Source organism: Pristis pectinata, chromosome 3 (assembly GCF_009764475.1).
Source record: "Pristis pectinata isolate sPriPec2 chromosome 3, sPriPec2.1.pri, whole genome shotgun sequence".
NCBI lineage: Eukaryota > Metazoa > Chordata > Chondrichthyes > Rhinopristiformes > Pristidae > Pristis > Pristis pectinata.
The window spans coordinates 89,459,891-89,485,237 of NC_067407.1; the positions used below are offsets into that span (position 1 = coordinate 89,459,891).

The 25,347-nt window shown below is 42.5% G+C and overlaps 2 protein-coding genes across 5 annotated transcripts in view; one reads left to right on the plus strand and one right to left on the minus strand.

Moving 5' to 3' along the window:
- Positions 1–7,785, minus strand: part of esf1 (ESF1, nucleolar pre-rRNA processing protein, homolog (S. cerevisiae)) — a 51,743-nt gene extending 43,958 nt beyond the window's left edge. For 2 of the 3 annotated variants that reach the window (XM_052011046.1, XM_052011045.1), the window contains exons 1-2: positions 4,915–5,050; positions 3,875–4,581 (exon numbers count right to left, since the gene is read on the minus strand). In XM_052011046.1, the coding sequence (XP_051867006.1) occupies positions 3,875–4,547 (673 nt within the window). In that variant the 5' untranslated portion in view covers positions 4,548–4,581; positions 4,915–5,050. Of the gene's footprint in view, positions 1–3,874; positions 4,582–4,914; positions 5,051–7,726 lie in introns of those variants that run through there. The other variant, XM_052011044.1, reaches the window with a different exon arrangement.
- A 155-nt stretch (positions 7,786–7,940) lies between these two features.
- Positions 7,941–25,191, plus strand: ndufaf5 (NADH:ubiquinone oxidoreductase complex assembly factor 5). Of its 2 annotated transcripts, XM_052011061.1 has the most exons (11): positions 7,941–8,314; positions 10,191–10,231; positions 10,390–10,453; positions 11,104–11,151; positions 12,115–12,218; positions 12,469–12,508; positions 17,847–18,044; positions 19,398–19,458; positions 19,801–19,884; positions 21,208–21,290; positions 24,751–25,191. In XM_052011061.1, exons 1-11 carry the CDS (start codon positions 8,039–8,041, stop codon positions 24,838–24,840), a joined length of 1,089 nt encoding a protein of 362 aa, XP_051867021.1. In that variant the 5' UTR covers positions 7,941–8,038; the 3' UTR covers positions 24,841–25,191. The 2 variants fall into 2 exon arrangements, with proteins under 2 accessions (XP_051867021.1, XP_051867022.1); XM_052011062.1 differs by lacking the exon at positions 10,191–10,231 and having other exon boundaries at positions 8,205–8,314.
- The last annotated feature ends 156 nt before the right edge of the window (positions 25,192–25,347 follow it).

Sequence of the window (25,347 nt, forward strand, 5' to 3'; positions counted from 1 at the left end):
GTGAAAGATGGCACTGCCAACAATGCAGCAGTCCTTCAATACTGCACTTAAGTATCAAATTGAATATCAGCTTAGCTCTGCAGTGGGATACAAACACACGATCTTTTCAATCACAGGCCAAAATCTTAAATCCACCTTGTGGGGGGGGGGGGGGGGGCACATCTGAAATAAAAACATTAAATTCTTTGCCAGTGGCTTCAGATTCAACGTCTATAATTGATCCATGCAAACTGATAACAAAACATAATTTAAGCTTCAAACGCAAAACAAAAATACCAAATGACTATTCAAACAAAAATAGAGCACCATAAACACTCAGTAGGTCAGGCAGCAGAGTTAGCGTTTCAGGTCAAAGACACTTCTCCAGAAATGGACAAAGTTCTGGACAACAGCAAATGTGGTACCTTTATTCCAGAATGGTAGCATGGATAGGCCAAATAATGACAAGGCAGTGAGTTTAATGTCCAAGTTACTGGGAGGAAAGTTACTGGAAAAAATCCGAGGGGCGCAGGATTAATTTACACTTGGAAAGGCAGGAGTTAATCCAAGAATAGTCAGCATGGCTCTGTAATCCTGTTGGACTAATTTGATTGAGTTTTTTGGAAGAAGTAACAAAATATATTGATGAGGGCAGTGCAGTTGATGTAGACTACATAGAGTTTAGCAAGTCCTTTGACAAGGTCCTTCATGGAAGGCTTGTCTATAAACGTTACAGCCCATGGAATCCAAGGCAAGTTGGCAAATTGAATCTGAAGTCCACTTGGTAATAGGAGATAGAGGGTGATGGTTAAGGGTTGCTTTTCTGATTGGTAGCCTGTGACCAGTGGTGTACTACCGGGGTCAGTGCTGAGACCTTCCTCTTTGTCACGTACATTAATGTTTTGGACATGAATGCAGGTGGTATAATAAGTTTCCAGATGATAAGAAAATTGATGCTGTCATTGATGGTGAGCGAGATAGTGTCAGATTAAAGAATAATACTGATGGCTACTAAATTGGACAGAGCAATGGTAGATGGAATTTAATTCCAGTAAGTGCAAAGTGATGCATTTCAGGAGATCTGATAAGGATAGGACATGAATGATTGGACCCCAGGGAGCATTGAGGAACAGAGGTACCTTAGTGTACAAGTCCATGGATCCCTAAAAGTGGCAGCACAGGTAGGTAAGGTGGTGAAGGCAGCATACATGATGCTAGCTTTCATTAGCTTGGGCACAGAATATAAAAGTGTGGAGGTCATGGTACAACTTTATAAAACTTTAGTTAGGCTACAGCTGAAGCAATGTGTGCAGTTCTGGTTGCGGTACAATGGGAAGGAATCAATGCATTATAGAGAGCGCAGAGGAGATTTACTATGACATTGCCTGGGAGACAACATTTCGGTTAAGAGGAGAGAAAAAAAAGAGATTGGGTTTGTTTTCCTTGGATCATACTTGGAGGATCTGACAGAGATATACAAAATTATGCAAGGCATGGTTAGGAAGGATAATGAGAAATTTTTCCCCATAACGGATTTGTCTAATATTGGAGGACATAGGTTTAAGCCAAGGTGAAAGAGGGTTAGAGGTGATCAAAGGAAAACTTTTTTTCACCTTGAGGTGGTTGCAATCTGGAGAGCACTGCCTGCGAAGGTGGTAGAGACAGATACTCTCACAATCCAGGAAAGTACCTTGATGGATACTTGAACTGCCATGGCATGGAAGGCGACAGATAAAGTACTGGTAAATGGGATTAGTAAAGAGGAGTACTTGATGGCCAGCATGGACATGGTGAGCTGAAGGGCCTGTTTTAGTGCTGTATGACTTTATTTCAGATTTCCAGTATCAGCAGTTTTCCTGATTTTTAAATTACTGCTCAAACTGTTCAACAATATGCTGCTCAATAATGGGTCGAATGAAGAAAATTACAGCACAGTACAGGCCCTTTGACCCACAATGTTGTGCCGACATTTTATCCTGGCTAACAGCTATCTAACCCTTCCCTCCCACATAGCCCTCCATTTCTCTATCATTCATGTGGCTATCTAAGAGTCTCTTAAATGTCCCTAATGTATCTGCCTCCACCACCTCTGCTGACAGTGCATTCGATACACCCACGACTCTGTGTAAAAAAAACTTACCTCTGACATTCCCCCTCCAACTTCCTCCGATCACTTTAGAATTATGCCCCTTCGTGTTAGCCATTGTCGCACTGGGAAAAAAGTCTCTGACTGTCCACTCGATCTATGCCTCTTATCATCTTGTACACCTCTATCAGGTCACCTGTCATCCTCCTTCGCTCCAAAGAGAAAAGCCCTAGCTCATTCAACCTATTCTCATAAGACATGCTCTCCAATCCAGGCAGCATCCTGGTAAATCTCTACACCTCCTCCAAAGCTTCCACATCCTTCCTGTAATGAGGCGACTAGAACTGAACACAATACTCCAAATGTGGTCTAACCAGAGTTCTATAGAGCTGCAACATTACCTCGTGGCTCTTGAACTCAATAACCCGACTAATGAAGGCCAACACATCATACGCCTTCTTAACAACCCTATCGACCTGCACAGCAACCTTGAGGGATCTATGGATGTGGACCCCAATATCCCTCTGTTCCTCCACACTGTTAAGATTCCTGCCATTAACATTGTATTCTGCCTTCAAATTCGATCTTCCAAAGTGCATCACTTCACACTTTTCCGGGTTGAACTCCACCTGCTACTTCTCAGCCCAGCTCTGCATCCTATCAATGTCCTGTTGTAACCTACAGCAACATGCTACACTATCCACAACACCACCAACCTTTGTGTCATCAGCAAACTTACTAACCCACCCTTCTACATCCTCATCCAAGTAATTTATAAAAATCACAAGAGCAGGGGTCCTAGAACAGATCCCTGGGGAAACCCACTGATTACCGACCTCCAGGCAGAATACGCCCCATCTACCACCACCCTCAGTCTTCTATGGGAAAGCCAATTCTGAATCCACACAGCCGAGTTTCCCTGGATCCCATGCCTCCTGACTTTCTGAATGAGCCTTCCATGAGGAACCTTATCAAACACCTTACTAAAATCCATGTACATCACATCCACTGCTCTACCTTCACCAATGTGCTTTATCACATCCTCAAAGAGTTCAATCAGTCTTGTGAGGCATGACCTGCCCCTCAGAAAGCCAAAGGTAGTGGTGCTGCCTCAAAGCTCCATGACCCTGATTCCATCCTGACCTCTGGTGACCTGTGTGGGGTTCACATGTTCACACTGCCGATTTGGTTTTCCTCAGGTGCTTTGGTTTCCTGACACATCCCAAAGACAATTAATTAGCCACTACAAATTACCCCTAGAGTAGGTAGATGGTAGGAGAATCAGGGTACAATAGAGAAAAGGTTACACAGAAATAAGTGGGGGGAAGGGATTGACGCAATTGCTACAACAGTCAAGAACTCAATGGACCAAATGGCCTCTTTCTTAGGAGACATGAAATAGCTTGGCACTAGTGGACACTTAATTTGTTAGGCCTACTATGTTTTAAATATTAACCAAAATCTAGAATATATTGATACACAATGTTCACAACTGTATCCACAAGGGTGCCAATCTCAATAAGAATACAGGGATCCCGTGTTACAAGACAAGGTTGCGTTCCCAGAAAATGATCTGTATGGCAATTTTCCATCACCTATGTATGCATCAAGAAATGTGAGATTAAAAAAATGTTCAGTTATTTACTTTGTCTTCCCACATAAATTCTGTGAGAGTGCATTTTATTCCATATCTCAAAGTTTTGGGTAGTTATTTTGGGTGTAATTCACCAGTAGGAGTGAATTTCTGTTATCTGATCGACCATGACGCAGGGGTCACCCTGCAGATGCAAACAAAAATTAAACGCATACCTAATTCAGCATCATCTTCTGAAACACATATTTTAACTGTATTCTTCTCTGTTACTAATGGTTTTATTCTTTCTTGATTTCTATTAATATTTTTCTTTGGCAGTTTAAGGGTGGAAACGGATTTATTTTTATTTTCATTGGGTCGCTCCATTTCTTCACTACCTTCAGAATCATCATCTTTCAATACTTTCTTGTCACTTGCTGTTTTAAGCTTTTCCTTGTTAAAATCAGTCCTGATATTATCACAAAGCATCTCAGTTTCCAGTTTTTCTACTTTTTTTGATTTTGTTCCTTTCAGTAAATTCTGCTTTTCCTTTTTGTCAATCATCATGCTACCTTCCAGAGTTTTGTTGGAACCACTTTTTCTTCCTTTTTTCAGTTTTTTCCCCAGCTCTTTTCTTTTGGTCTTTCTGCATTCATCATCAACCAAGTCAGAATCATCCGAGTCCAAGTCATAAAAACGCTTCAGGTCCTCTGTTGTGCTGTGGTGGATTGGTCTTCCCCTCTTATCCACAGTATAATTCAGTTTAAACTTCTTTTCATGAAACATTCCTTGAAATCTTTTATCAATCTTGACCTTGCGCTCTTTCTCAGGCATCTCCCAGAATCTGGGGTCCTTCATCACCTGACTGAAGCGCTCATCGTTCATTACTTCCTCGGCCCTTGATCCCATTTTTATTCAATATTTTATCCAAACTGACAGAAAACTGCAAGAACAAAAAATATTTTTAAGAAAATGTCACCATGAATCATAAAAAATGTAGAGTGCAACTAAAAATTTAGGAAGTATTCTAAGCACACAGATTTTCCAAATTATGCTTTTAAAAGCATTCTTCTGGGGGAAAAAAGCATTTTCCTTCATCCTGACAAAACCTTCCACATTACTCCAGCTCTCGACAAGCCATAATACATCTCTAAGTCTTTGTTAATTCCCCCTTCCACCCAATTGTTAAGACTGCCCTTTTAGCAGCCTTAACCTCCACTCTTACCCACCCCCTTTACCGTACTTTTATCTGAAAATCAGATTTATTATCACTTACTTAGAATTTCTTGTTTTGCGTATTTGTATTAAAATTTATATCTTACTAACTCTTCATGTGGATCAGGATTAAATTGCTACGAAGCGTTTTGAAACGTTTTACTATGTTTTAAAAGGCCCCGTGTAGCAACATTTTCTAACTCCCCGCATCATTGTGACATTAGGCAGTTTTGCGAAGGGAAACAGACAGAGGTGGTGGGGAGTGTGGGTATCGGGACATCAACAGATATGAAATACAAGAGACTGCAGATACTGGGGAGGGGGAGGGTGGAAGGAGAGGGGGAGGGGCAGGGGGGAAGGGGAGGAAGGGGGACAGGGGGAGGGGGAGGAAGGGGGAGAGGGGGAGGAAGGGGGAGGGGGAGAGGGGGAGGAAGGGGGAGAGGGGGAGAGGGGGAGGAAGGGGGAGGAAGGGGGAGGGGGAGAGGGGGAGAGGGGAGGAAGGGGGAGAGGGGGAGGAAGGGGGAGAGGGGGAGGAAGGGGGAGAGGGGGAGGGGGAGAGGGGGAGGGGGGGAGGGGGAGGGGGGGAGGGGGAGGGGGAGGGGGAGAGGGGGAGGGGGAGAGGGGGAGGGGGAGAGGGGGGGAGGGGGAGAGGGGGAGGGGGAGAGGGGGAGGGGGAGAGGGGGAGGGGGAGGGGGAGAGGGGGAGGGGGAGAGGGGGAGGGAGGGGGAGGGAGGGGGAGGGAGGGGGAGGGAGGGGGAGGGAGGGGGAGGAAGGGGGAGGAAGGGGGAGGAAGGGGGAGGAAGGGGGAGGAGGGGGGAAGAAGGGGAGGGGGAGGAGGAGGGGGAGAGGGGGAGGAAAGGGGGAGGGGGAGAGGGGGAGGAAGGGGGAGGGGGAGAGGGGGAGGAAGGGGGAGGGGGAGAGGGGGAGGAAGGGGGAGGGGGAGAGGGGGAGGAAGGGGGAGGGGGAGAGGGGGAGGAAGGGGGAGGAAGGGGGAGGGGGAGAGGGGGAGGAAGGGGGAGGGGGAGAGGGGGAGGAAGGGGGAGGGGGAGAGGGGGAGGAAGGGGGAGGGGGAGAGGGGGAGGAAGGGGGAGGGGGAGAGGGGGAGGAAGGGGGAGGGGGAGAGGGGGAGGAAGGGGGAGGGGGAGAGGGGAGGAAGGGGGAGGGGAGAGGGGAGGAAGGGGAGGGGGGAGGAAGGGGAGGGGGGAGGAAGGGGGAGGGGGGAGAGGGGGAGGGGGGAGAGGTGGAGGGGGGAGGGGGGAGAGGGGGAGGGGGGAGAGGGGGAGAGGTGGAGGGGGGGAGAGGTGGAGGGGGGAGAGGTGGAGGGGGGAGAGGGGGAGGGGGGAGGGGGGAGAGGGGGAGGGGGGAGAGGGGGAGGGGGAGGGGGGGAGGGGGAGAGGGGGAGGGGGGAGAGGGGAGAGGGGGAGGGGGGAGAGGGGGAGGGGGGAGAGGGGGAGGGGGGAGAGGGGGAGGGGGGAGGGGGGAGAGGGGGAGGGGGAGGGGGAGAGGGGGAGAGGGGGGAGGGGGGAGGGGGGGAGGGGGGAGAGGGGGAGGGGGGAGAGGGGGAGGAAGGGGGAGGGGGGGGGGGAGGAAGGGGGAGGGGGGGAGGGGGGGAGGAAGGGGGAGGGGGGGAGGGGGGGAGGAGGGGGGAGGAAGGGGGAGGGGGGGAGGGGGGGGGAGGGGGGGAGGGGGGGAGGGGGGGAGGGGGGGAGGAAGGGGGAGGGGGGGAGGGGGAGAGGGGGGAGGGGGAAGAGGGGGGAGGGGGGAGGGGGAAGAAGGGGGAGGGGGGAGGGGGAAGAGGGGGGAGGGGGAAGAAGGGGGAGGGGGGAGGGGGGGAGGGGGAAGAAGGGGGAGGGGGGAGGGGGGGAGGGGGAAGAGGGGGAGGGGGGGAGAGGGGGAGGGGGGGAGGGGGGGAGGGGGAAGAAGGGGGAGGGGGGAGGGGGAAGAAGGGGGAAGAAGGGGGAGGGGGAAGAAGGGGGAAGAAGGGGGAGGGGGAAGGGGGAAGAAGGGGGAGGGGGGAGGGGAAGAAGGGGGAGGGGGGAGGGGGAAGAAGGGGGAGGGGGGAGGGGGAAGAAGGGGGAGGGGGGAAGAAGGGGGAGGGGGGAGGGGGGGAGGGGGAAGAAGGGGGAGGGGGGAGGGGGAAGAAGGGGGAGGGGGAGGGGGGGAGGGGGAAGAAGGGGGAGGGGGGAGGGAGGGGGAGGGGGGGAGGGGGAAGAAGGGGGAGGGGGGAAGAAGGGGGAGGGGGGGAGGGGGAAGAAGGGGGAGGGGGGGAGGGGGAAGAAGGGGGAGGGGGGGAGGGGGAAGAAGGGGGAGGGGGGGAGGGGGAAGAAGGGGGAGGGGGGAGGGGGAAGAAGGGGGAGGGGGGAGGGGGAAGAAGGGGGAGGGGGGGAGGGGGAAGGGGGAGGGGGGGAGGGGGGAGGGGGAAGAAGGGGGAGGGGAAGAAGGGGGAGGGGGGAGGGGGAAGAAGGGGGAGGGGGGAGGGGGAAGAAGGGGGAGGGGGGAGGGGGAAGAAGGGGGAGGGGGGAGGGGGAAGAAGGGGGAGGGGGGAGGGGGAAGAAGGGGGAGGGGGGAGGGGGGGAGGGGGAAGAAGGGGGAAGAAGGGGAGGAAGGGGAAGAAGGGGGAAGAAGGGGGAGGAAGGGGGAAGAAGGGGGAAGAAGGGGGAAGAAGGGGGAGGAAGGGGGAGGAAGGGGGAAGAAGGGGGAGGAAGGGGGAAGAAGGGGGAGGAAGGGGGAAGAAGGGGGAGGAAGGGGGAAGAAGGGGGAGGAAGGGGGAAGAAGGGGGAGGAGGAGAGAGGGAAAGGGGGAGGGAAAGGGGGAAGTGGAGGGGGGAGAGGGAGGAGGAGGGGTCGGGGTGATAACGGCCGCGTCGCACTCACCCGGGATTAGCACTGTCCTCGTGCCACTCACTGACCTCCGCTCCCTGACCCTTCACCCCCCGAAGGGCCGTGCTTCTGACTGACGCCGAATTGGGGGGGGGGGATGGGGAGGTGCAGCGTGGCATTGACAGAAAATAACTAACAGAAAATGCGTAAAGTTCACCGTAAGTCATAGACTATGTATGATGAAACATTAATTAATTTATTTGTTTTAAATCGACGACCCTCGGTAGACGCACCGTTCCTTACTCTGAAGGACAGCGTTCCCCTGCGTTGACGAGTGGTGGAGTCGGGGCGGTGGAGCGGGCGCGCATGCGCAGCGGCGGGGCCCGGCGCCCCCGGTCCAGCAGTAGCGAAAGGATGAGGCCGTGTTCCTGGGCCGCTTTCCGGCTACTGCGCCGTCTCCAGCCGCTGGAGCTCGACAAGCCCGGCTCGCCGCTCCGGCCTCCGTGCTGGGCGAGCCGGCGGGAGGTGGCGTCGAGAGCCGGGAGCTCGATGAATGTGTTCGACCGACGGATGAAGCGGCGGCAGAGAAACTGGGCGACGTCGGCGGGCGGGAGCCGGCAGTGCGACTACCTGCGGGAAGAGGTGAGCGGCCACGACCGCGCCCGCTCCGCTCCATCCTGTGGGCTTCAGGCTGCGAGTGTTTCATGACAAGGCTGCGGGGTGTTTAGAGGTAGAGGGGTGAAAGGCTGGGAATACACAGCAGGTTAAGCCTTGTCTGCGAAGAGAGAAATAGAGTCAATGTTGAAGGTCAATAGCACCTTGGTTCCTGTGAACTTTAATACAATGTTTTTGTGTACCTTCGTGAGAATCTTGGAGGGGTAGGAGACCAATCAGGCCCTCTAACCCGGTTCATTTCTTCATTGGATCGTTGACTTGTTGTCTGCCTGCCTTGTTTCCATTTCTAAACTGCAGCTTGAAATCACCCCAATCCCTGCTTGCTCATCACCACTGTCCTCGTTACCTGCGTTGGATTGTGGATGCAAAAGATAGCATTTAAAATCAAAACAGAAAATGCTAGGCAAGTCAGACAGGATTAGTATGGGATGGGGGTGGGTGCAGGGGAGAGAAAAAGTAGATGAAGGGGGGAAGTTAATGATTTGGGTTGATAACCTTTCACAGAACTAAAAGCCATTAGAAAGGTCACTTTGCTTTTCTTTTTAAAATGTTAACTCTATTTCACTCCACAATGCTATTAAATATGTTGCATGGTTCTAGCGTTCATGGCTTTTATTTTGGATTTCCAACAGTCCTTGTATTTTTGCTAAATCTTTCACAGATACTTCATTCCTTTCTTGTTACCCCACTCACCAAATCCCAAGTCCCATTCCCCCAAACGCACGCCCTTTCTTGCCTCTTAAGTTTCTTGTCACAATTTGGTTTTCTATCCACAGATATGTTTTGACCTGGCCAATATTTCTGAAATTTGCAATATTTATCTTTTGGTCACCCCTTGTAATATAACTGAAAACCCCCCTTTTTCCCCTGCTTACTCCCCTGTGAAATGATTTGGATTGAGTTTTTTTTCCATTAAGTTGTATAAGTGCAATGCGTCCTTGGTTTTAGACAACATCAGAATTTTAGACACTTATTTTTAAAAAAATGAAAAATATTCAAATGTTTTAGATTTAATACTAATTTTAATTGAAAATATCCCAGATTAGAAGCATTGAGATTGCTGTAAATTCTGCATTGTTTAGTTGCTTGATCTTAGCTCATCCTTAAAGATTTTTCGATCTGAAAGATTCTTGTCCTCTTTAGTATGTTCTATGCAGGGGCGGGAGAAATTGTACTTAACCACGTGTTGTGAGTTTCTGTTTATTGTCTTGTCAAGAAGTAGCAAGTGGCAATTAGATACTTTGTTTATAAGTAAACAATAAAGGGCATGAATGCACTTCATAATTGTAAGACTATTTCTTGCTGAGTTTCTTTACAACATAATTTGGGTACAGCGAACAAATATCTTATATTTTTATGACTGTTTTCAAAAAAGCTTCTAATTTCACAGTCATATTCTGAGTTATTCCACAAATTGCTTTTTCTCATTTCCAGTACAGGCTGAGGTTCTCGTGCATATATTATGTTGGTAATCATGTCGAAGTAATGTCAGTCACTCTTTGTAATAATGTATTGTGTGAAGCCACTCTGGGAACAGCCATAAATTATTCTGTTAAGTCCACAGCCCAATGTTTTTGGTAGGAATAAATGATAGAAATTTTGGAGGCCAGACTGAATTGTCTTTTCCCACTTCAGTGTACATTATCTTGGATGCTGTATGATATGTAGGCATTTCATAGAATTAAATCCATAGAATGAGCACGCCACTTAGTCTCTTGAGCTTGTTCTGCCATTGAATGAGATTTTGGCTGACCTGTTGTAAAACACATCCTATTTTTACATTCTAAGATACAATTATTAAGTCTTTCCAAATGATCTGCATCACAATTTTGCAATTGTACAGGTTGGAAGCAGAATTGCAGACCGTGTTTCAGATGTTGTGAGGTAAGTTTAAGTCTTCTCTGCTGTATGTTTTTGTGCCTTTTTTGTTATTGCTGTTCACCTATATTTTTTAATCTTTTCCCACAATATTAAAGCAATTTAGTTCAAAAAATGCACATGAAATTTTATCTGGGTATGACTTCACCTGTTCTTTTCTTTAGAACTTTCCCTGTTGCACTGGATATTGGATGTGGTAAAGGCTATATAGCAGGAAATCTAACCAAGGTAATTTCACAGATGTTGGCGGTGTGGTTTCAAAAACAAAATCAAAAGGAGTTGGTGCCTTTTCATGCTCATCAAAGACTTGGTGTTTCATCTGCTTTAAAAACCTTAATATGATGTTAAATTGGAAATCTCAACCCATTTGCTTTTGGGCATAAATCCACGACATAACTACTCTAACAAATTGGCAGCTTTTAATTATAGTTTGAATGTATTATAGATTGTGATGAAAGGTACTACAAAGCATAATAAACCTCCGTTATACTGAAAAATTATTTTGGATAAATTTAAATTCATTGATACATTCTTGTCCCTTCAAACGTGCACTTTTGAATTTGCATCTTGACACATCTATGCACTGCATATATTTCTGTTGTATTGGTGGTAAAAGTACTCCTGATAATATGAGATGAAGTGGAAAACCATGAAGCATCATTTAAAAGTTGCAAAACAGCTATGAAATTATCATTTAGGTAGCTTGGTGTATAAAATTTACCACCTTTATTTGCTACATCGTGAAGGAAGAGGCACAAAGCTGATGATCCTTCTAAAACAGAAGCCTGTATTAAACTTCATTTAAGACATTTTAACAAAAATGTTTTGGAACATGTTTGAAAAAATTTGGTTACATGAGTTCATCCTGTTTGTTTCAGGATACAGTTCACAAACTCTATCAGATGGATATTGCGGAGAATGTTTTGGTAGGTTCACAGTTGGATTTCCTTGCAATTCATTATCTTAATTCAAGAAAGCATTTTTGTTTGAAAGAATATGCATGCCTAGACTCTGCAATTAACACTTCATATAAAACTAAGATATAATTAAAAAGAAATATTTCATTTGACTATTGTCTTTGTTTTCAATGATGGATTGGGATTTGTGGTCTGCCTCTAAAGGTCAGAGATCTGCTCTTGAATTGCTTCTTGAAAGGAGGAACTGACCAGCTTTGGCATTGAGCTCAAGCTTATTTGTTGGGAAAAAAATAGTGGAGACCAGTAATTTCTAGCAATACAACTTTAATATACAAATCCACGGAGTTAACTGCTGTGGTTTTATCCTCTTGAGATGTTTATAAGGGATTGTCTGATAACCACCCTCCCCCCACTCCATATCAATCACCAAGGTTCACCCATTTCAAAAGAACAATTTGTTAAGCCATTATTGTGCAACCTCATTTTAGGATGTTGGCGGTAGAATTGCTTTCAATATTTATTCTGGTTAAATCTGCTTTTCTTAGATATACATCAAAGGATGTAAGTAAATTATCTTGCAGCAAGTGATTTTCCACCAATAAATGTATTGATATAGCAATGTTTCCTGTAGTAGGATAGGAATTATGCCCACAGTTTTATTCCTTTCACTCCTGTCTTCATCTGGAGTCGCAAAATAGAGAGGTGTGTTTTTTTTCTCTCAGATGAATAGTGAATAAAGTTGGAGGGGCAAGTGAACATTTTGTCCATTGTACACTCTTTAGGAGCATCTTCACAGCTGTATTTGTCTTGAAATAACTTGCAGCATGAAAAAATAGAATAAAGTCTGGAAAGGAGAGAATATTCATGAATATAGAAATGTTCGATTTTTGTTTTTGCACTGCTTAATTTACAACTGTACCTGTTGAGCAGCTAAAATCTTAGAACTTTATTTCTTTAAATATTCCTTTACAGAAATGCCCCATTAAGACTGAAATTCCCACTTATCATGTCATAGCAGATGAAGAGTTTCTCCCCTTCCAAGAAAATACATTTGATCTCATTCTTAGCAGTTTAAGGTATGTGATTAAAGAAGCTCTTTTAAATGAATAAAACCTACTGACTAATTCCCATTATTGATAGAAGAATTATGTCCACATAATTGTGTCAATCACATGTTTCCAGAAAGTGGAATGTGATTTTATTTCAATTTTGTAAAATAGTTTGATTTGACATAAATTTCAGTAAAATTGAAAATTAAATTTTATCTTTTGATAACTTGAAATGTCCTAAAATAATGTTAGCTAAAATGTCCTCTTTCATTTTTAGTTTGCATTGGGTGAATGACCTCCCAGGAGCTTTCAAACAGGTGAGAATGCTTTTTCCACAATTCCAAATGAATTGTTTTAAAAAAAATAGTGGTTTATAAGGTGTACTGATGCCTCAGATGCTTAATTTTGTAACTGTTGAGACACATTTCCATGTTTATAAAAAAAAAGCCATATTTTTCAAGCAATTTATTTCTGTAAAAGCAGCATCATGGTCTCTTATTTGTATTATGTTAAATACAAAATTGATCCAGTGGTTATAATGTTCGGTAATGAAATGTAGATTATAACAGCTATTCCTCAATTTTCGAGATGGTGGGTTGCAGATGTGGACGCCAAGAGGTATAAATAGGAGCATGAAAATTGTAGGTTGAAGTTGTTGGAGGGGTCATGGTGCAAATGTGGGTGCTGAAAGTGGAACAGATGAGGTGAAGATTGTAGAGAGTTCAGGCTGGTAGATAGGCCAAAGAATCACTGGAATACCACTGTCTAGTTCTGGGCGATGAAAAGTAATGCCATTATATGCAGACTAAAATTAGTTGATTTCAAAGAAGAATCTGGTTCAAGTTTCAAAAATAAAACATGGCAGTTATTGGACATAGTTCTGCTATTACGTGATGGTTGCATTCCAAAGAAACCTTCCATTATAAAAACCATCATGTCACTGGGGGAAAAAGGGGTTAGGGGCTGGAGAGTTTCAGATTTAAAATAACCAAGTTGTTTTTCTCCCCCACAGGATTTTCAAAACTGAAGGTTGTCTTAATAGCTACAGGATTATTTCAATACTGGAAGCTAAAAATACTAAAGGCTCTATGCTACATTATTTAATAGAGTATCATTGCACAAGTGTCAGTAGAAGCAATTGTTTGTCAATTTCCAATGGCCCTTGGTAAAACTAGTGGCCTGTGCTGTAAAGAGACAATGCTCTTTGATTACTGCAGGGAGGTTATATGCAAACAGTTATTTTTTCCAAGACTAGTAGCTTCTTTTCTGCTTGTAAATTTCCAAAGTAACTCGAGTGGTTTTCTATTTCCTGATGGAAATTGCATTGTATTGGTTTATTATTGTCACTTGTACTGAGGTACAGTGAAAAACTTGTCTTGCATACCGTTTGTACAGATCAATTAATTATACAGTGCATTGAGGTAGTACAGGGTAAAAACAATACCAGAATACAGAGTAAAGTGTTACAGCTACAGGGAAGTGCATTGCAGGTAGACAATAAGGTGCAAGGTCAAACAAGGTAGATTGAGGTCAAGAGTCCATCTCATCGTATAAGGGAACCATTCAATAGTCTTATCACTGTGGAATTGAAGCTGTCCTTGAGCCTGGTGGTATGTGCCCTCAGGCTCCTGTATCTTCTGCCTGATGGAAGAGAAGAAAGAATGACCTGGGTGGGTGGGGTCTTTGATTATGCTGGCTACTTCACCCAGGCAGTGAGAAGTATAGACAGAGTCCATGGAGGGAAGGCTGGTTTCTGTGATGCACTGGTCTGTGTCCACAACTCTCTGCAGTTTCTTGCGGTCCTGGGCAAAGCAGTTGCCATACCAAGCTATGATGCATCTAGATAGGATGCTTTCTATGGTGCATCGATTAAAAATTGGTGAGTGTCGAAGGGGATATGCCAAATTTCTTTAGCGTCCTGAGGAAGTAGAGGCACTAGTGAGTTTTCTTGGCCATGGCATCTACATGGTTAGATCCAATTCACATTACAGAAACGCGCATTGTAGCAGAACTACCTGCGCTAGCAATTGTTTTCTTTATTTCTTGCACTATACTGCTGTCGCAAAACAACAAATTTCACAACATACGTCAGTGACAATAAACCTGATTCTGAGAAACCATGCTGAGGAAAAGCAAAGTTATTGTATCAGGTTGATGACTTCTTGAGAGATGTTTGGAGTGTTACGGACTCAGTGAAAGTCCCTTTAAGATAGAGTATGTGTGTGTGGGGCGTGCTTACGTCAACAGAAGATAAAGGACGTAATGACGTTGTTGAAGAAGTCAGAAGAAGGAGAGAGAGAGAGAGAAGGGAGAGAGACACCAGCCTGCTTGTTTTCTCTATCGATGGATGAGAAACAATAACTGTGTTTGCCACTGAAATCCATGTATGGAAGTTGGAAGTAGGAAGTAATCCGGTGGAGTTCACTTTGTTGCTGACCTGTAGAAGGAAACAGGTATTTGTGTGTGGACGACCACGATTCGGATGCTTTTCAGGGTGAGGAAGTCATTACCGAGTAAACACTGAAGTGTCGTTTGGGTTCCATCGTGGAACATTTGGATTTCGTATTTACTCTCTCTATGTTTGTCTACGTCTACATCTTATCTTCAGACAACGGTGGTTGTTGAAGAAGCCCTTGCTCATGTTTCACCTTATGGCTTGCGGAACTGAACTTTAAGAACCATTCCGGAACTTGGAGTTTGGGACTTTGTCACACACACACACACACACACACAACGAGTTTAGTTTTGGGGTTAACATTCGAGGTTTAACATTTTTGAATTCTAGCATACTAACATTTTTACTTTTATTTTACATATTATCATAAGTAGTGATTAATAAAATAGTTTTTAACACTAAATCATGCTCAGTGTGTTTCTTTTGTTGCTGGTTCGTGACAAAATTGGGGGCTCGTTCGGGATCCAATCCAAAGATTAACGAGTGTCGTCTGGGATCGTTCCCCAGATTGATGGGATTCGTCCGGGATCCAATCCAAAGATTAACGAGTGTCGTCTGGGATAGTTCCCAAGGTTAACGAGATTCGTCCGGGATTCAATCCAAAGATTGTTGAGGGAGGTCTGATAAATTCTTTTTAATTGGCTTGTGTGTGTGGAAACCAGCAGCAATGGATATTACCGAAAATTTTGTAAAAATTTTGCTGATACTGCTCTTCCCCTAACTAATCTTCTGAAGAAGGGAGTAAAGTTTGTTTGGACAGATTCTTGTCAAGAAGCATTTGAGAAGCTGAAAGCCATTTTATGCTACCATCCTGTGCTCAAAACACCTGACTTTGAAAAGCCATTTTCATTAGCAGTAGATGCCAGTGATGAAGCTGCAGGAGCTGTGTTGTTGCAGAAGGGTGACCTTGATGATATTGACCATCCTGTAGCTTACTTTTCAAAGAAATTTAATGAGCATCAAAAGAATTATTCCACCATAGAGAAAGAATTACTGTCGCTTGTTTTAGCCTTGCAACATTTCAGTGTATATGTTTGCACCACTCAAAAACCATTGACTGTATATACAGATCATAACCCATTGGTGTTTCTGAGCCGAGTCAAAAATAAGAACAGAAGGCTGTTAAACTGGAGTTTAATTTTGCAAGAGTTTGATCTCATGATAACTCACATTAAAGGCAAAGATAATGTGATTGCTGATTGTCTTTCTCGATGTTAAATGGGAAACGTATCTGTACTAATCTGATGGTCTGTAGTTGTGTAGCATGATAATCATTAACATTACTAACTGCGCGGTTAAATTTTTCTTGGGAAAAAATTTTTTTAGGTGGGAGGTGTTACGGACTCAGTGAAAGTCCCTTTAAGATAGAGTGTGTGTGTGTATGTGTGTGTGGGGCGTGCTTACGTCAATAGAAGATAAAGGACGTAATGACGTTGTTGAAGAAGTCAGAAGAAGAAGGAGAGAGAGAGAAGGGAGAGAGACACCAGCCTGCTTGTTTTCTCTATCGATGGATGAGAAACAATAACTGTGTTTGCCACTGAAATCCATGTATGGAAGTTGGAAGTAATCCGGTGGAGTTCACTTTGTTGCTGACCTGTAGAAGGAAACAGGTATTTGTGTGTGGACGACCACAATTCGGATGCTTTTCGGGGTGAGGAAGTCACTACCGAGTAAACACTGAAGTGTCGTTTGGGTTCCATCGTGGAACATTTGGATTTCATATTTACTCTTTCTATGTTTCTCTACGTCTACGTCTTATCTTCAGACAACGGTGGTTGTTGAAGAAGCCCTTGCTCATGTTTCACCTTATGGCTTGCGGAACTGAACTTTAAGAACCATTCCTGAACTTGGAGTTTGGGACTTCGTCACACACTCAAGGTTTAACATTTTTGAATTCTAACATACTAACATTTTTACTTTTATTTTACGTATTATCATAAGTAGTGATTAATAAAATAGTTTTTAACACTAAATCATGCTCAGTGTGTTTCTTTTGTTGCTGGTTCGTGACAGGAGTTCTAAATGTTTCCAGGATTTGGATTTTTTTTGTATTCAATTCAGATTATTTGGTTGTGGGGCCGAAAAGTATTGGAATTCATAGTGAGAAATATTTAAAACCAAACTGGTGAGGTAAAGTGATTATATGTTTAATCAGAAGTAATATAATCTTAGTGATCAAGTAAGAGGGATTAGAACAAAATGAAATTAAATTGGAAGAGCAAGCAAAACAACTTTAATCAAAAAAAAATGCTTACCACCACCACAATGAGTGTTTGCAAATATTTTTAGGACAACGTGTAATTGGGAATGGGGTAGTAGCAGAAATGTTTAGCTACTTCATGATCTTGAATGCGCAAGTGGGACCATACAAGTACCTGAGGAACGGGAAGAAGAGTAACTGGAAAAGTGTTCCATTGGAAATACTTTGAAAGTTAATGAAACCAGAAGTGAAAATATATCCCAGAATACCAAAATGAGGTGGGAAATACCAGAGACGCTTCATATAATTTTCTGGAAATATGCAGAAATTGTAATTGTGTCACACCCCTGGAGGGAAATACTATTTGCATTTGTCAAGTAAATGTGTAATCCAGAATTATAAAGGCTAGTCTTATCTCTTCTATGGACAAACCTCAAGAGTTCATAACAGGATGAAAATCTGGACATTATAGAAAGGTATGGACTACACGGAAACTGTCAATGTTAACTTATAATGGAATAACTCTATTAAAGCACAGTTCTCAGGAAAAGCATAGTGTTTGGGGAAAGGAGATGCAATGGGTATTGATGCATATTGATTTTTATGAAGACATTCAATCACCAGCTACCTAGAAAAGAAAAACTGTTATTTAAATACTCTCACTAGTTCATCGCAGCTATCTCCAACAAAGTTGATGCACAAATTAGTGCTTTTGGATTGGTTGGAGCTGAAAATAATCATTCTTGAAACGTTAACTTTTTTAATTAACAGACTTCATGCTATTACCAAGATGATCCTGGCCAAAAGGAGATGAGCTGTGATATTGATAATTAGTTTTAATTTTATGAACTATTTGAGATGTTTTTGTTTCTGAATATCTAGGAAATCATACGAGCAGAAATAGGTTTGTGATGTGCACCAACAAATAATTTACTGACTGGTAGTTTTAGGTGATATACTGACTATTCTGCTGACAATGATTACCCTTTTTCCTCTCTAGATTCATTTTTCCTTGAAACCAGATGGAGTATTCATTGGTGCCATGATGGGAGGGGAGACCTTGTATGAACTTCGTTGTTCTCTACAACTAGCAGAATTGGAACGTGAAGGTGGTTTTGCACCTCATATATCACCATTTACTGCCATGACAGACCTCGGGAATCTCTTGGAACAAGCAGGATTCAATATGCTAACTGTGGTAAGGCAAATGAAAAAATTTTCTTTTTAAATTACTTCTTTAGTTTACATTAAGATGAATAGTGTTGAGAACAAATTGGACCTTGCCTTCTAAAACAAAGTTCTCCGTTGCACCAGAAGCATTTAATTGCCTTCAAGTTGTCTATGTATTACTTCACTTCTCTGATGAACAAGTGGGAGCAATGGTCACTGGTTTCTGGCAGTGTCATTTTTCAAATGACCAATTTAGAGGTATAGACCAGCTGATCCCTGTTCAATTCTCCTTGTCCCCAGTGGGAAAAGGACTGGTCTTCATTGTGATAAGGAGCCCTCCTATTAAATACCATGTTAATGCCCTGCCTTGATACAAAATGCCAACCTACATGATTAACTAATTCCTTGCATAAGTAAAATTTATTTATAGTTAATGCTTGTCTTCATGAAAATTAAAAGGGTGTAACTTAATTTTAAAAATTGCAGGGAAGAACTTTGATACCTTTATGTCGGCCACACAAACCCTCCTTTGTTCCTCATGTTATCTCTGCAGATCAGTCAAAAAAATGTTACTATGAAATACAGAACATAGAAATGAAAAGAGTAGGCTGATAGACTAATAAACAGAACAGTACAGCATGTGAACTAGCCCTTTGCCCCACAATGCTGAACACGATGCTAAATTAATCTAATTCTCTTCTGTATGTATATGATCCATATCCCTCCATTCTCTGCATACTCGTATGTCTACCTTACAGCCTTTTAAATGTCACTATCATATCTGCTTCCACCACTCCCCCAGCAGCTCGTTCCAGGCACCTACTGCTCTCTGTAAACAAAAAAAAATTCCCCACACATCTTTAAACTTTCCCCCTCTCACCTTAAATGCATGTCCCCAAGTACTTGAAATTTCTACCTGGGGGAGGGGGGGATTCTGACTGTCTATCTCCACCTCTCATAATCTTTCTGTGAGGTCTCCCCTTAGCCTCTGCTCCAGAGAAAACAACCCAAGTTTGTCCAACTTCTCCTTATAGCTCATACCCTCGATTACAGGCAGCATCTTGGCAAACCTATTCTGCATCCTTTCCAAAGTCTTCACATCCTTCCTGTAATGGCAACCAGAAATGCACAGAATACTCCAAGTGCGGCCTAACTAAGGTAATATGTAGCTGCAACATGACTTCTTGACTCTTGTACTCAATTCCCCAACCAATAAAGGCAAGCATGCCATGTACCTGCTTTACCACTCTTTCTAAGTATTGCTACTCATCGACTTGCACATTTCCTCTGCTTAACTATTAAAAGGGAGAAATGTGGGAATATTATACAACTACAAAATTTGTCAAATAATTTGCAGGATTCATAAATTTATTTTCCACAGGACATTGATGAAATCCAGGTCAACTATCCAGGAATCTTTGAATTAATGGAGGACTTGCAAGGTTGGTATATATATTTGGCTATGTACTACAGAAATGCTTCATATCAAGTTTGGTATATTTTAAAGCCTTTCATCACGTGAAATTTTATTTTTAAAAGATTGCATATTTGATGTGAGTTAACCTGGAAAAAATTCTACATGAGCAGTCATGGATCTCATTTCTGCTTATAGTTTTGAGGAAAAAAAAGTGGAATATTGGAAATTGTTTCAGAGTGCAGAAATATACAAGCCCTCAGATCACAGAATAATTGCAAAAGGAAACCTTAACCCACTGAACTAATCCTGGATAGATAATGTGATTTCTTTTAAATCTCCTGATAGTTTTACATCTCTAAATCTGAAGGTATGGGAGAGAGCAATTGTGCTTGGTCCAGGAAACCCATGTTGCACAGGGACACAATACTAGCAGCTGCAGCAATCTACAAAGGTGAGTTAATAAAAGGTTGGAATTGAATCTGATATTTGGTGTGAGTTAGAGAGTACATATTGAATATTCAGGTTTACAGAGGGGATAGATAAGTTGGCTCTTCTGCTCAAATGATGGTTTCTGCTTTCTATTAATATTAGCACATTTCCTCTGTTTAAATATTCCAGAGATGAGGCTGAAGCATTTGCAATCATTTTCAGTCAGAGGTCCTGAATGGAAAATACTCATTCCCTGCCTTTTCCGGATGCTCTACATTTCAGAAGTTGGTCTAAAGCCGACTTGATTCATTCCACGTGCTCAGAAGAAATGGCTGGGAGCACTGAGTACACTGTAGGCTGTGGGACTAGACAGTGTCCCAGGTGTTGTACTGATGATTGACACTTAAAAACAAGCTATGTTCCTAGACATGCTGTTTTGGCATCATTGCACCCCAGGCTACCCAACAATACAGATAATTGTCCAGGTATGTCCTGCTCACTAAAAGCAGGACAAATCCTATCCTGGAAAATTACTGCCACCAACCTACTATCAATCATTGACAAAATGATAGATCATGTCAATGATGGTGCTTTTGTGACATTCTTCAATAATGTTCACCATCTAGCACAAAAATAAGTGGAGATAGTAGACATGGCTTATGAAGGAAATTGGGGTTGGGTCCAAGGAGGAGGAATACAAAATTACCAGGAAAAGCAGCAGGCCTGAGGATTGGGAGCAATTTAGAATTTGGTGGAGGAGAACAAAAAGATTAAGAGGGAAAAGATGACCTATGGAAGCAAGCTTCGGGGAATGTATCAGAGCTTTTATAGTCAGTTTTTAAATATCTGAAAAGAAAATGATGAATGAATGCAAATATTGGTCTCCTACAGTTAGAAATGGAGAAATCATAATTAGGAACAAAGAAATGCCCCAATATTTTATCTGCAAGCTTATTTTTGAAAACAAATTTTCAATTCTAAACAGTTACTTGATCTTTTGTGGATGCAATCTAGAATAATTCTTGAAATTTGGTCCAGTTTTCACTTTCAAGTATTGAAAAGATAGAATAAATAATGGGATAGAGGTGGGAATAGAGGATATGTTGTCTCTTGTGCAAGACAAGTTCGAAAATTAGAGATTCACAACTCTTCTTAACTTGTTAGCAATGTTTTAGCTTAACAACATCGTGAGTTGTGATTTCAATTATTTTTCCAGATGGTTTTGTCTTAAATCAGCTTCCTCTGTGTTATAAGTGGTGGCAGTTGTTGATAGTTAACTAAAGTAAAACTTATAACACTTGTAGGAATTGTACTAAATTAAACTTTTAATTCTCTCTCATCAAAGAGATGTATGGTAATAATGATGGGTCTGTGCCAGCAACATTTCAGATTCTGTACATGATTGGTTGGAAACCCCATGAGTCACAGGTAAGCAAGTTTAGTTTTTTTGTAAGTGGGAAATAAAATTTTTTCCATGTATGCTATAATTTGATCCTGGTGCAGTACTTTTCATGTTTTTGTACAAACACAGGTATTTACAATTAAATATTAAAAATTCTGTTTTCATATGTAGGAGCACTGTAGAATATTGTAGGATTACACTTGGGGATTGCAGGATCATTTTTTTGTTAAATCATTAATGTAGCCCCTTTCCCACGCTTTAAGCTCATTGAAATATAGTTTGATTAGTCACTGTTGGCGTATAAGAATCCCATTGGCCAATTTGCATACAGGAAGCTCAACAAATTGTAATGTAACTTTGACCACATTTTAGTGTTTGATAAAGAATGACCAGGTCATGTGGGATAACGCCCTTGCTCTTCAAAGTACGGGGGGTTCCTGTGTTACGCAAGGGTTGCTATTCTGGAAACTGTTCATAAGCAGAATTTTCTGTAAGTTGAAAGTGAACAATTTCCCCCAAAATTGTAATATGAAATCCTTAGTGTCAACTGCCCTTAGGGACTGATTTGCAAAGAGTAGACTGGGGAAGGTCAGCGTAGGTGTTAGGAGTTGTTACCAGCAAGTGAACTGTGACAAATGTTTGTCTGAATGCAGCCTGGGTAGAGTGACTGGGGGAGCTGATCTGCTAATCAGTGAGAAAACTATCTGCAGTTTAATAAAGGCATGTGCACTTATGAGAGGTGGTTCGGAGTTTATAATGTTTGCTCTCTCCTGAAGGAGAATTTGGAGAAGGCATTGGCTTTTCCTATGGGTGATCTCTGCATTGTTTCCTGGTGAAAAGGTTCAAGTACTATACCTGAGAGCAGAGTCTAGGAAATAAAGTCAGATTTTTATAGGTCAGGTCTTCTGTAACCCAGGGACCTCTCTGTAGTGCCAGAGTACTTTTAATTCTGGTCTGAGAGATAGAAACAATATTTGTTCAAAAAGGTGTCACCTTTGTCTGCCCTAGACTTCTGGGTTCAGGTCTCTGTAGTTGGACATGTGACCATTTGACTGGGGTAACAATGTGTTTACACAACAACACAAGAATAGGAGCAGGAATAGGCCACCAGGCACCTTAAACCTGCTCCATTATTTGAATATGATCATAGTTAACCTATGCTGGCCTCAACTCCTCTTCTGTGCTAGCTTCCCATAACCCTCAATACTTCGATCTTTCAAATATTTATCTATCTCCATTTTAAATACAACTAATGAACTAGCCTCCATCGCCCTCAGAGAACTCAGGAGATTCACTAACTTCTGAGATGAAATTTCTGTGCTCCTTGCTTTTAAAAGACTATCTGCTTATCTTGTAACTGTGCCCTGTTTTATTTTGTGTGTGACTCTCCTATTGGTGAAAACATCTCAACATCTGCCCTGTCAAGCCTTGAGGATCTTGTATGCTTGAATAAGGTAGCCTCGCTTTATTCCTTGGAGTTTAGAAGACAGACCTAAACTGTCTGGCTTCTCTAGGTATGATGGCCTAGGAATTAGTTTGGTGAATCTCCTTTGGACTCCTTTCAATGCTGCTATATCCATTTTTAGGTAAGGGGACCAAAACTTGACACAGGATTCCAGTTGTAGCCTCACCAACATGACTAAGAAAACCTCAAACTTCAACCCCTTTGACCAAAAATGATGAAAATGCTGTTTGCTTTGTTAACTACTTACTGAGCCTACCTGCTCACCTTTTGTGATTCATGTTCTAGATCATCTAGATCCCCCTGAACTTGACTCATTTGCAGTCTCTCTCCCTTCAGATAATAGTCTGCCCATTGATTCCTCTTACTGAAGTGCATGAACTCTCACTTCCCCACACTGAACTGTGTTTTCACCCAATCACTTAATCTATCCCCTTGCAGAATCACATTTTCCTCATCACAGCATGCCCTTCCACCAATTTTTCATATCATTGGCAAACTTGAAAACTTCACAAGCAAAAAAATGAACTGCTGGAGGAACTCAGCAGGTCAGCAGCATCTGTGGAGGGAAATGGAGAGTCAACATTTCAGGTCATGACCCTTCATCTGGACAAAAACTGTACATTTTGTTTCCTCCAAATCATTAGTGTAAATAATTGAGGAAAAGGAACCTGTACTTGGGGTCCTCCACTAGTTACATCCAAGTTCCTCCATATTATTTGAAATTAGCCTATCTGTTATCTTGGGGATATTTGCTAGGCCCTCCATGGTGAGGACCTATGCAAAAATTGATTTAATCTATCTGCCATTTCTTTGTTTCCTGTTTTGGAATGGGCATCTTGGTTCAAACTCCATCTGACTGTAAATTTTGCCGACAAAGTCTACTACTCTGTTCACAAAATCATGTACTCTGAAACACTTCCAAGATGTTACATCTGTATATTCCTCTCTCTTATTGAGTTGGTTTGCATTAAATGAAGTTCCTCAACTAATTAAACAGTTCTTTGAAATGTACCAGTATTGGTGAATCAGAGTTCCTTGAATTTGCTTTAGAGCTGCTGCCCACTAGTTAAACTATGCCCAGGAATGGATAATATCAACTGTCTTGATTTTTAAAAAAAATCTTCACATACATCTTAATTTTCTTATTGGATTAACATAACTCTTGGGAACTGATTAGAATCTGATCCAGAAAAAAAATTCTTCCCACAGTACAGAACATCACATGACAAAACTCTGAAGTCCATGGAATGATACAGAATGACTCAGGAAGGGGCCATTATACTCATGCACATGTTGGCTTTATTGTGAGGTTAATCTCCCCTCCCGTTTTCCCCTCGCCTTGCAAGTTCTTATGACATGTGAATAACTCTGGGCCAGTTTATTTTTCTTCTGTGCAATAGGTCAAAATTATTTTTTTCCTGTTAATAGCATACATTGGATTTGATAATTTTATTTGAATTGTTCCTTGCACTGTATGAATCAGTTTTTGTTTTATGTTGCTGTGCCTGGAGCTAATGAAGGGCAACTGACCACATTGGCCTAAGTTAAGATTTACATATTAATGGTATGGGTTGTGTGAGTTTAGTGATTCTTAATTAATGGTACAATTATTGTATGACTATGAACTTAATTCATTGGAACTGAGATAACCTTGGTTGTATTTTTTGTACAATAAAGTCGCATCTTTCTGGGCAGATTGGATTCTACTTAAAATAGACAGCTTAATGTGGTGATGAGGAAATGATTATACAATGAATATAATAAGCAAAGATTTTGTTTGAAAGACTTCTTGGAATAGAATGTAGATAAGAGTAATAGTCATTTAGGAATCTCTTAGAATTTGAAATTGTGGTTAATTACCAGTTCTCATATTGCAAATGCATATTTTCTTGGTAAATTTATTGTGAAGGTGGTGTATACTTTTTCAGTACAGCTGGACTATCTGTATTGTGCATCCTTACTCATGTGCCACAGCTAACATATTGTGTGCTACATTCATCACATGTTGTTCTTTTTAACAGGCTAAGCCAGCAAAGAGAGGTTCGGCTACATTATCTATGGGCGACATAGGAAAACTGCCTAAAATGATGATAAAGGATAAAAAGTTTTAAAATTGTAGAATAATATCGAACAATCCAGAAAATCTGCCAGTCAGGCACTACCTGAGCTTCAATAATCTGGCATCCTTGCAGTTTTACTGTTGGATGTTAATTGTATATATAAATGTAAACAGTAAAAATAATTTTCCAGCTGGACTTTAGTTTTATTTTCTTGCTGGGTCAGGCTGTGTTTTCTGCACAAGATGAAAAGGTGATGATTTGTCCTTGTGCACTGGGCATGTCTTCAAGCTGGGATTCCCTGATGTAAATGAGCAACATTGACTGATATGCATTTTTAAGTTTTCTTCAGTCACCTTTCCCTGATGGTACAACTGAGATGAGTACACAAATAAAATGATGTTTCAAGAACAGTGGGACTTTTGAAATTGTTTAATTTTCATGTTATAATTTTCATTGAATGTAGTTTCAGTACCAACATAATATTGCTGTGCATCTGACCTTTGAGTATAATCCTTACAAGCAGAAGATAATGGAGATGATATGTAATTAAGGAGCAAG

Excerpts from the sequence above, each read along its gene's own strand:
- ndufaf5 (XM_052011061.1), top strand. The coding sequence starts at position 8,039 with ATGCGCAGCGGCGGGGCCCGGCGCCCCCGGTCCAGCAGTAGCGAAAGG. Across the intron at positions 11,152-12,114 it reads ATATTGCGGAGAATGTTTTG|AAATGCCCCATTAAGACTGA; the intron begins GTAGGTTCACAG and ends ATTCCTTTACAG. Across the intron at positions 12,509-17,846 it reads TCCCAGGAGCTTTCAAACAG|ATTCATTTTTCCTTGAAACC; the intron begins GTGAGAATGCTT and ends TTTCCTCTCTAG.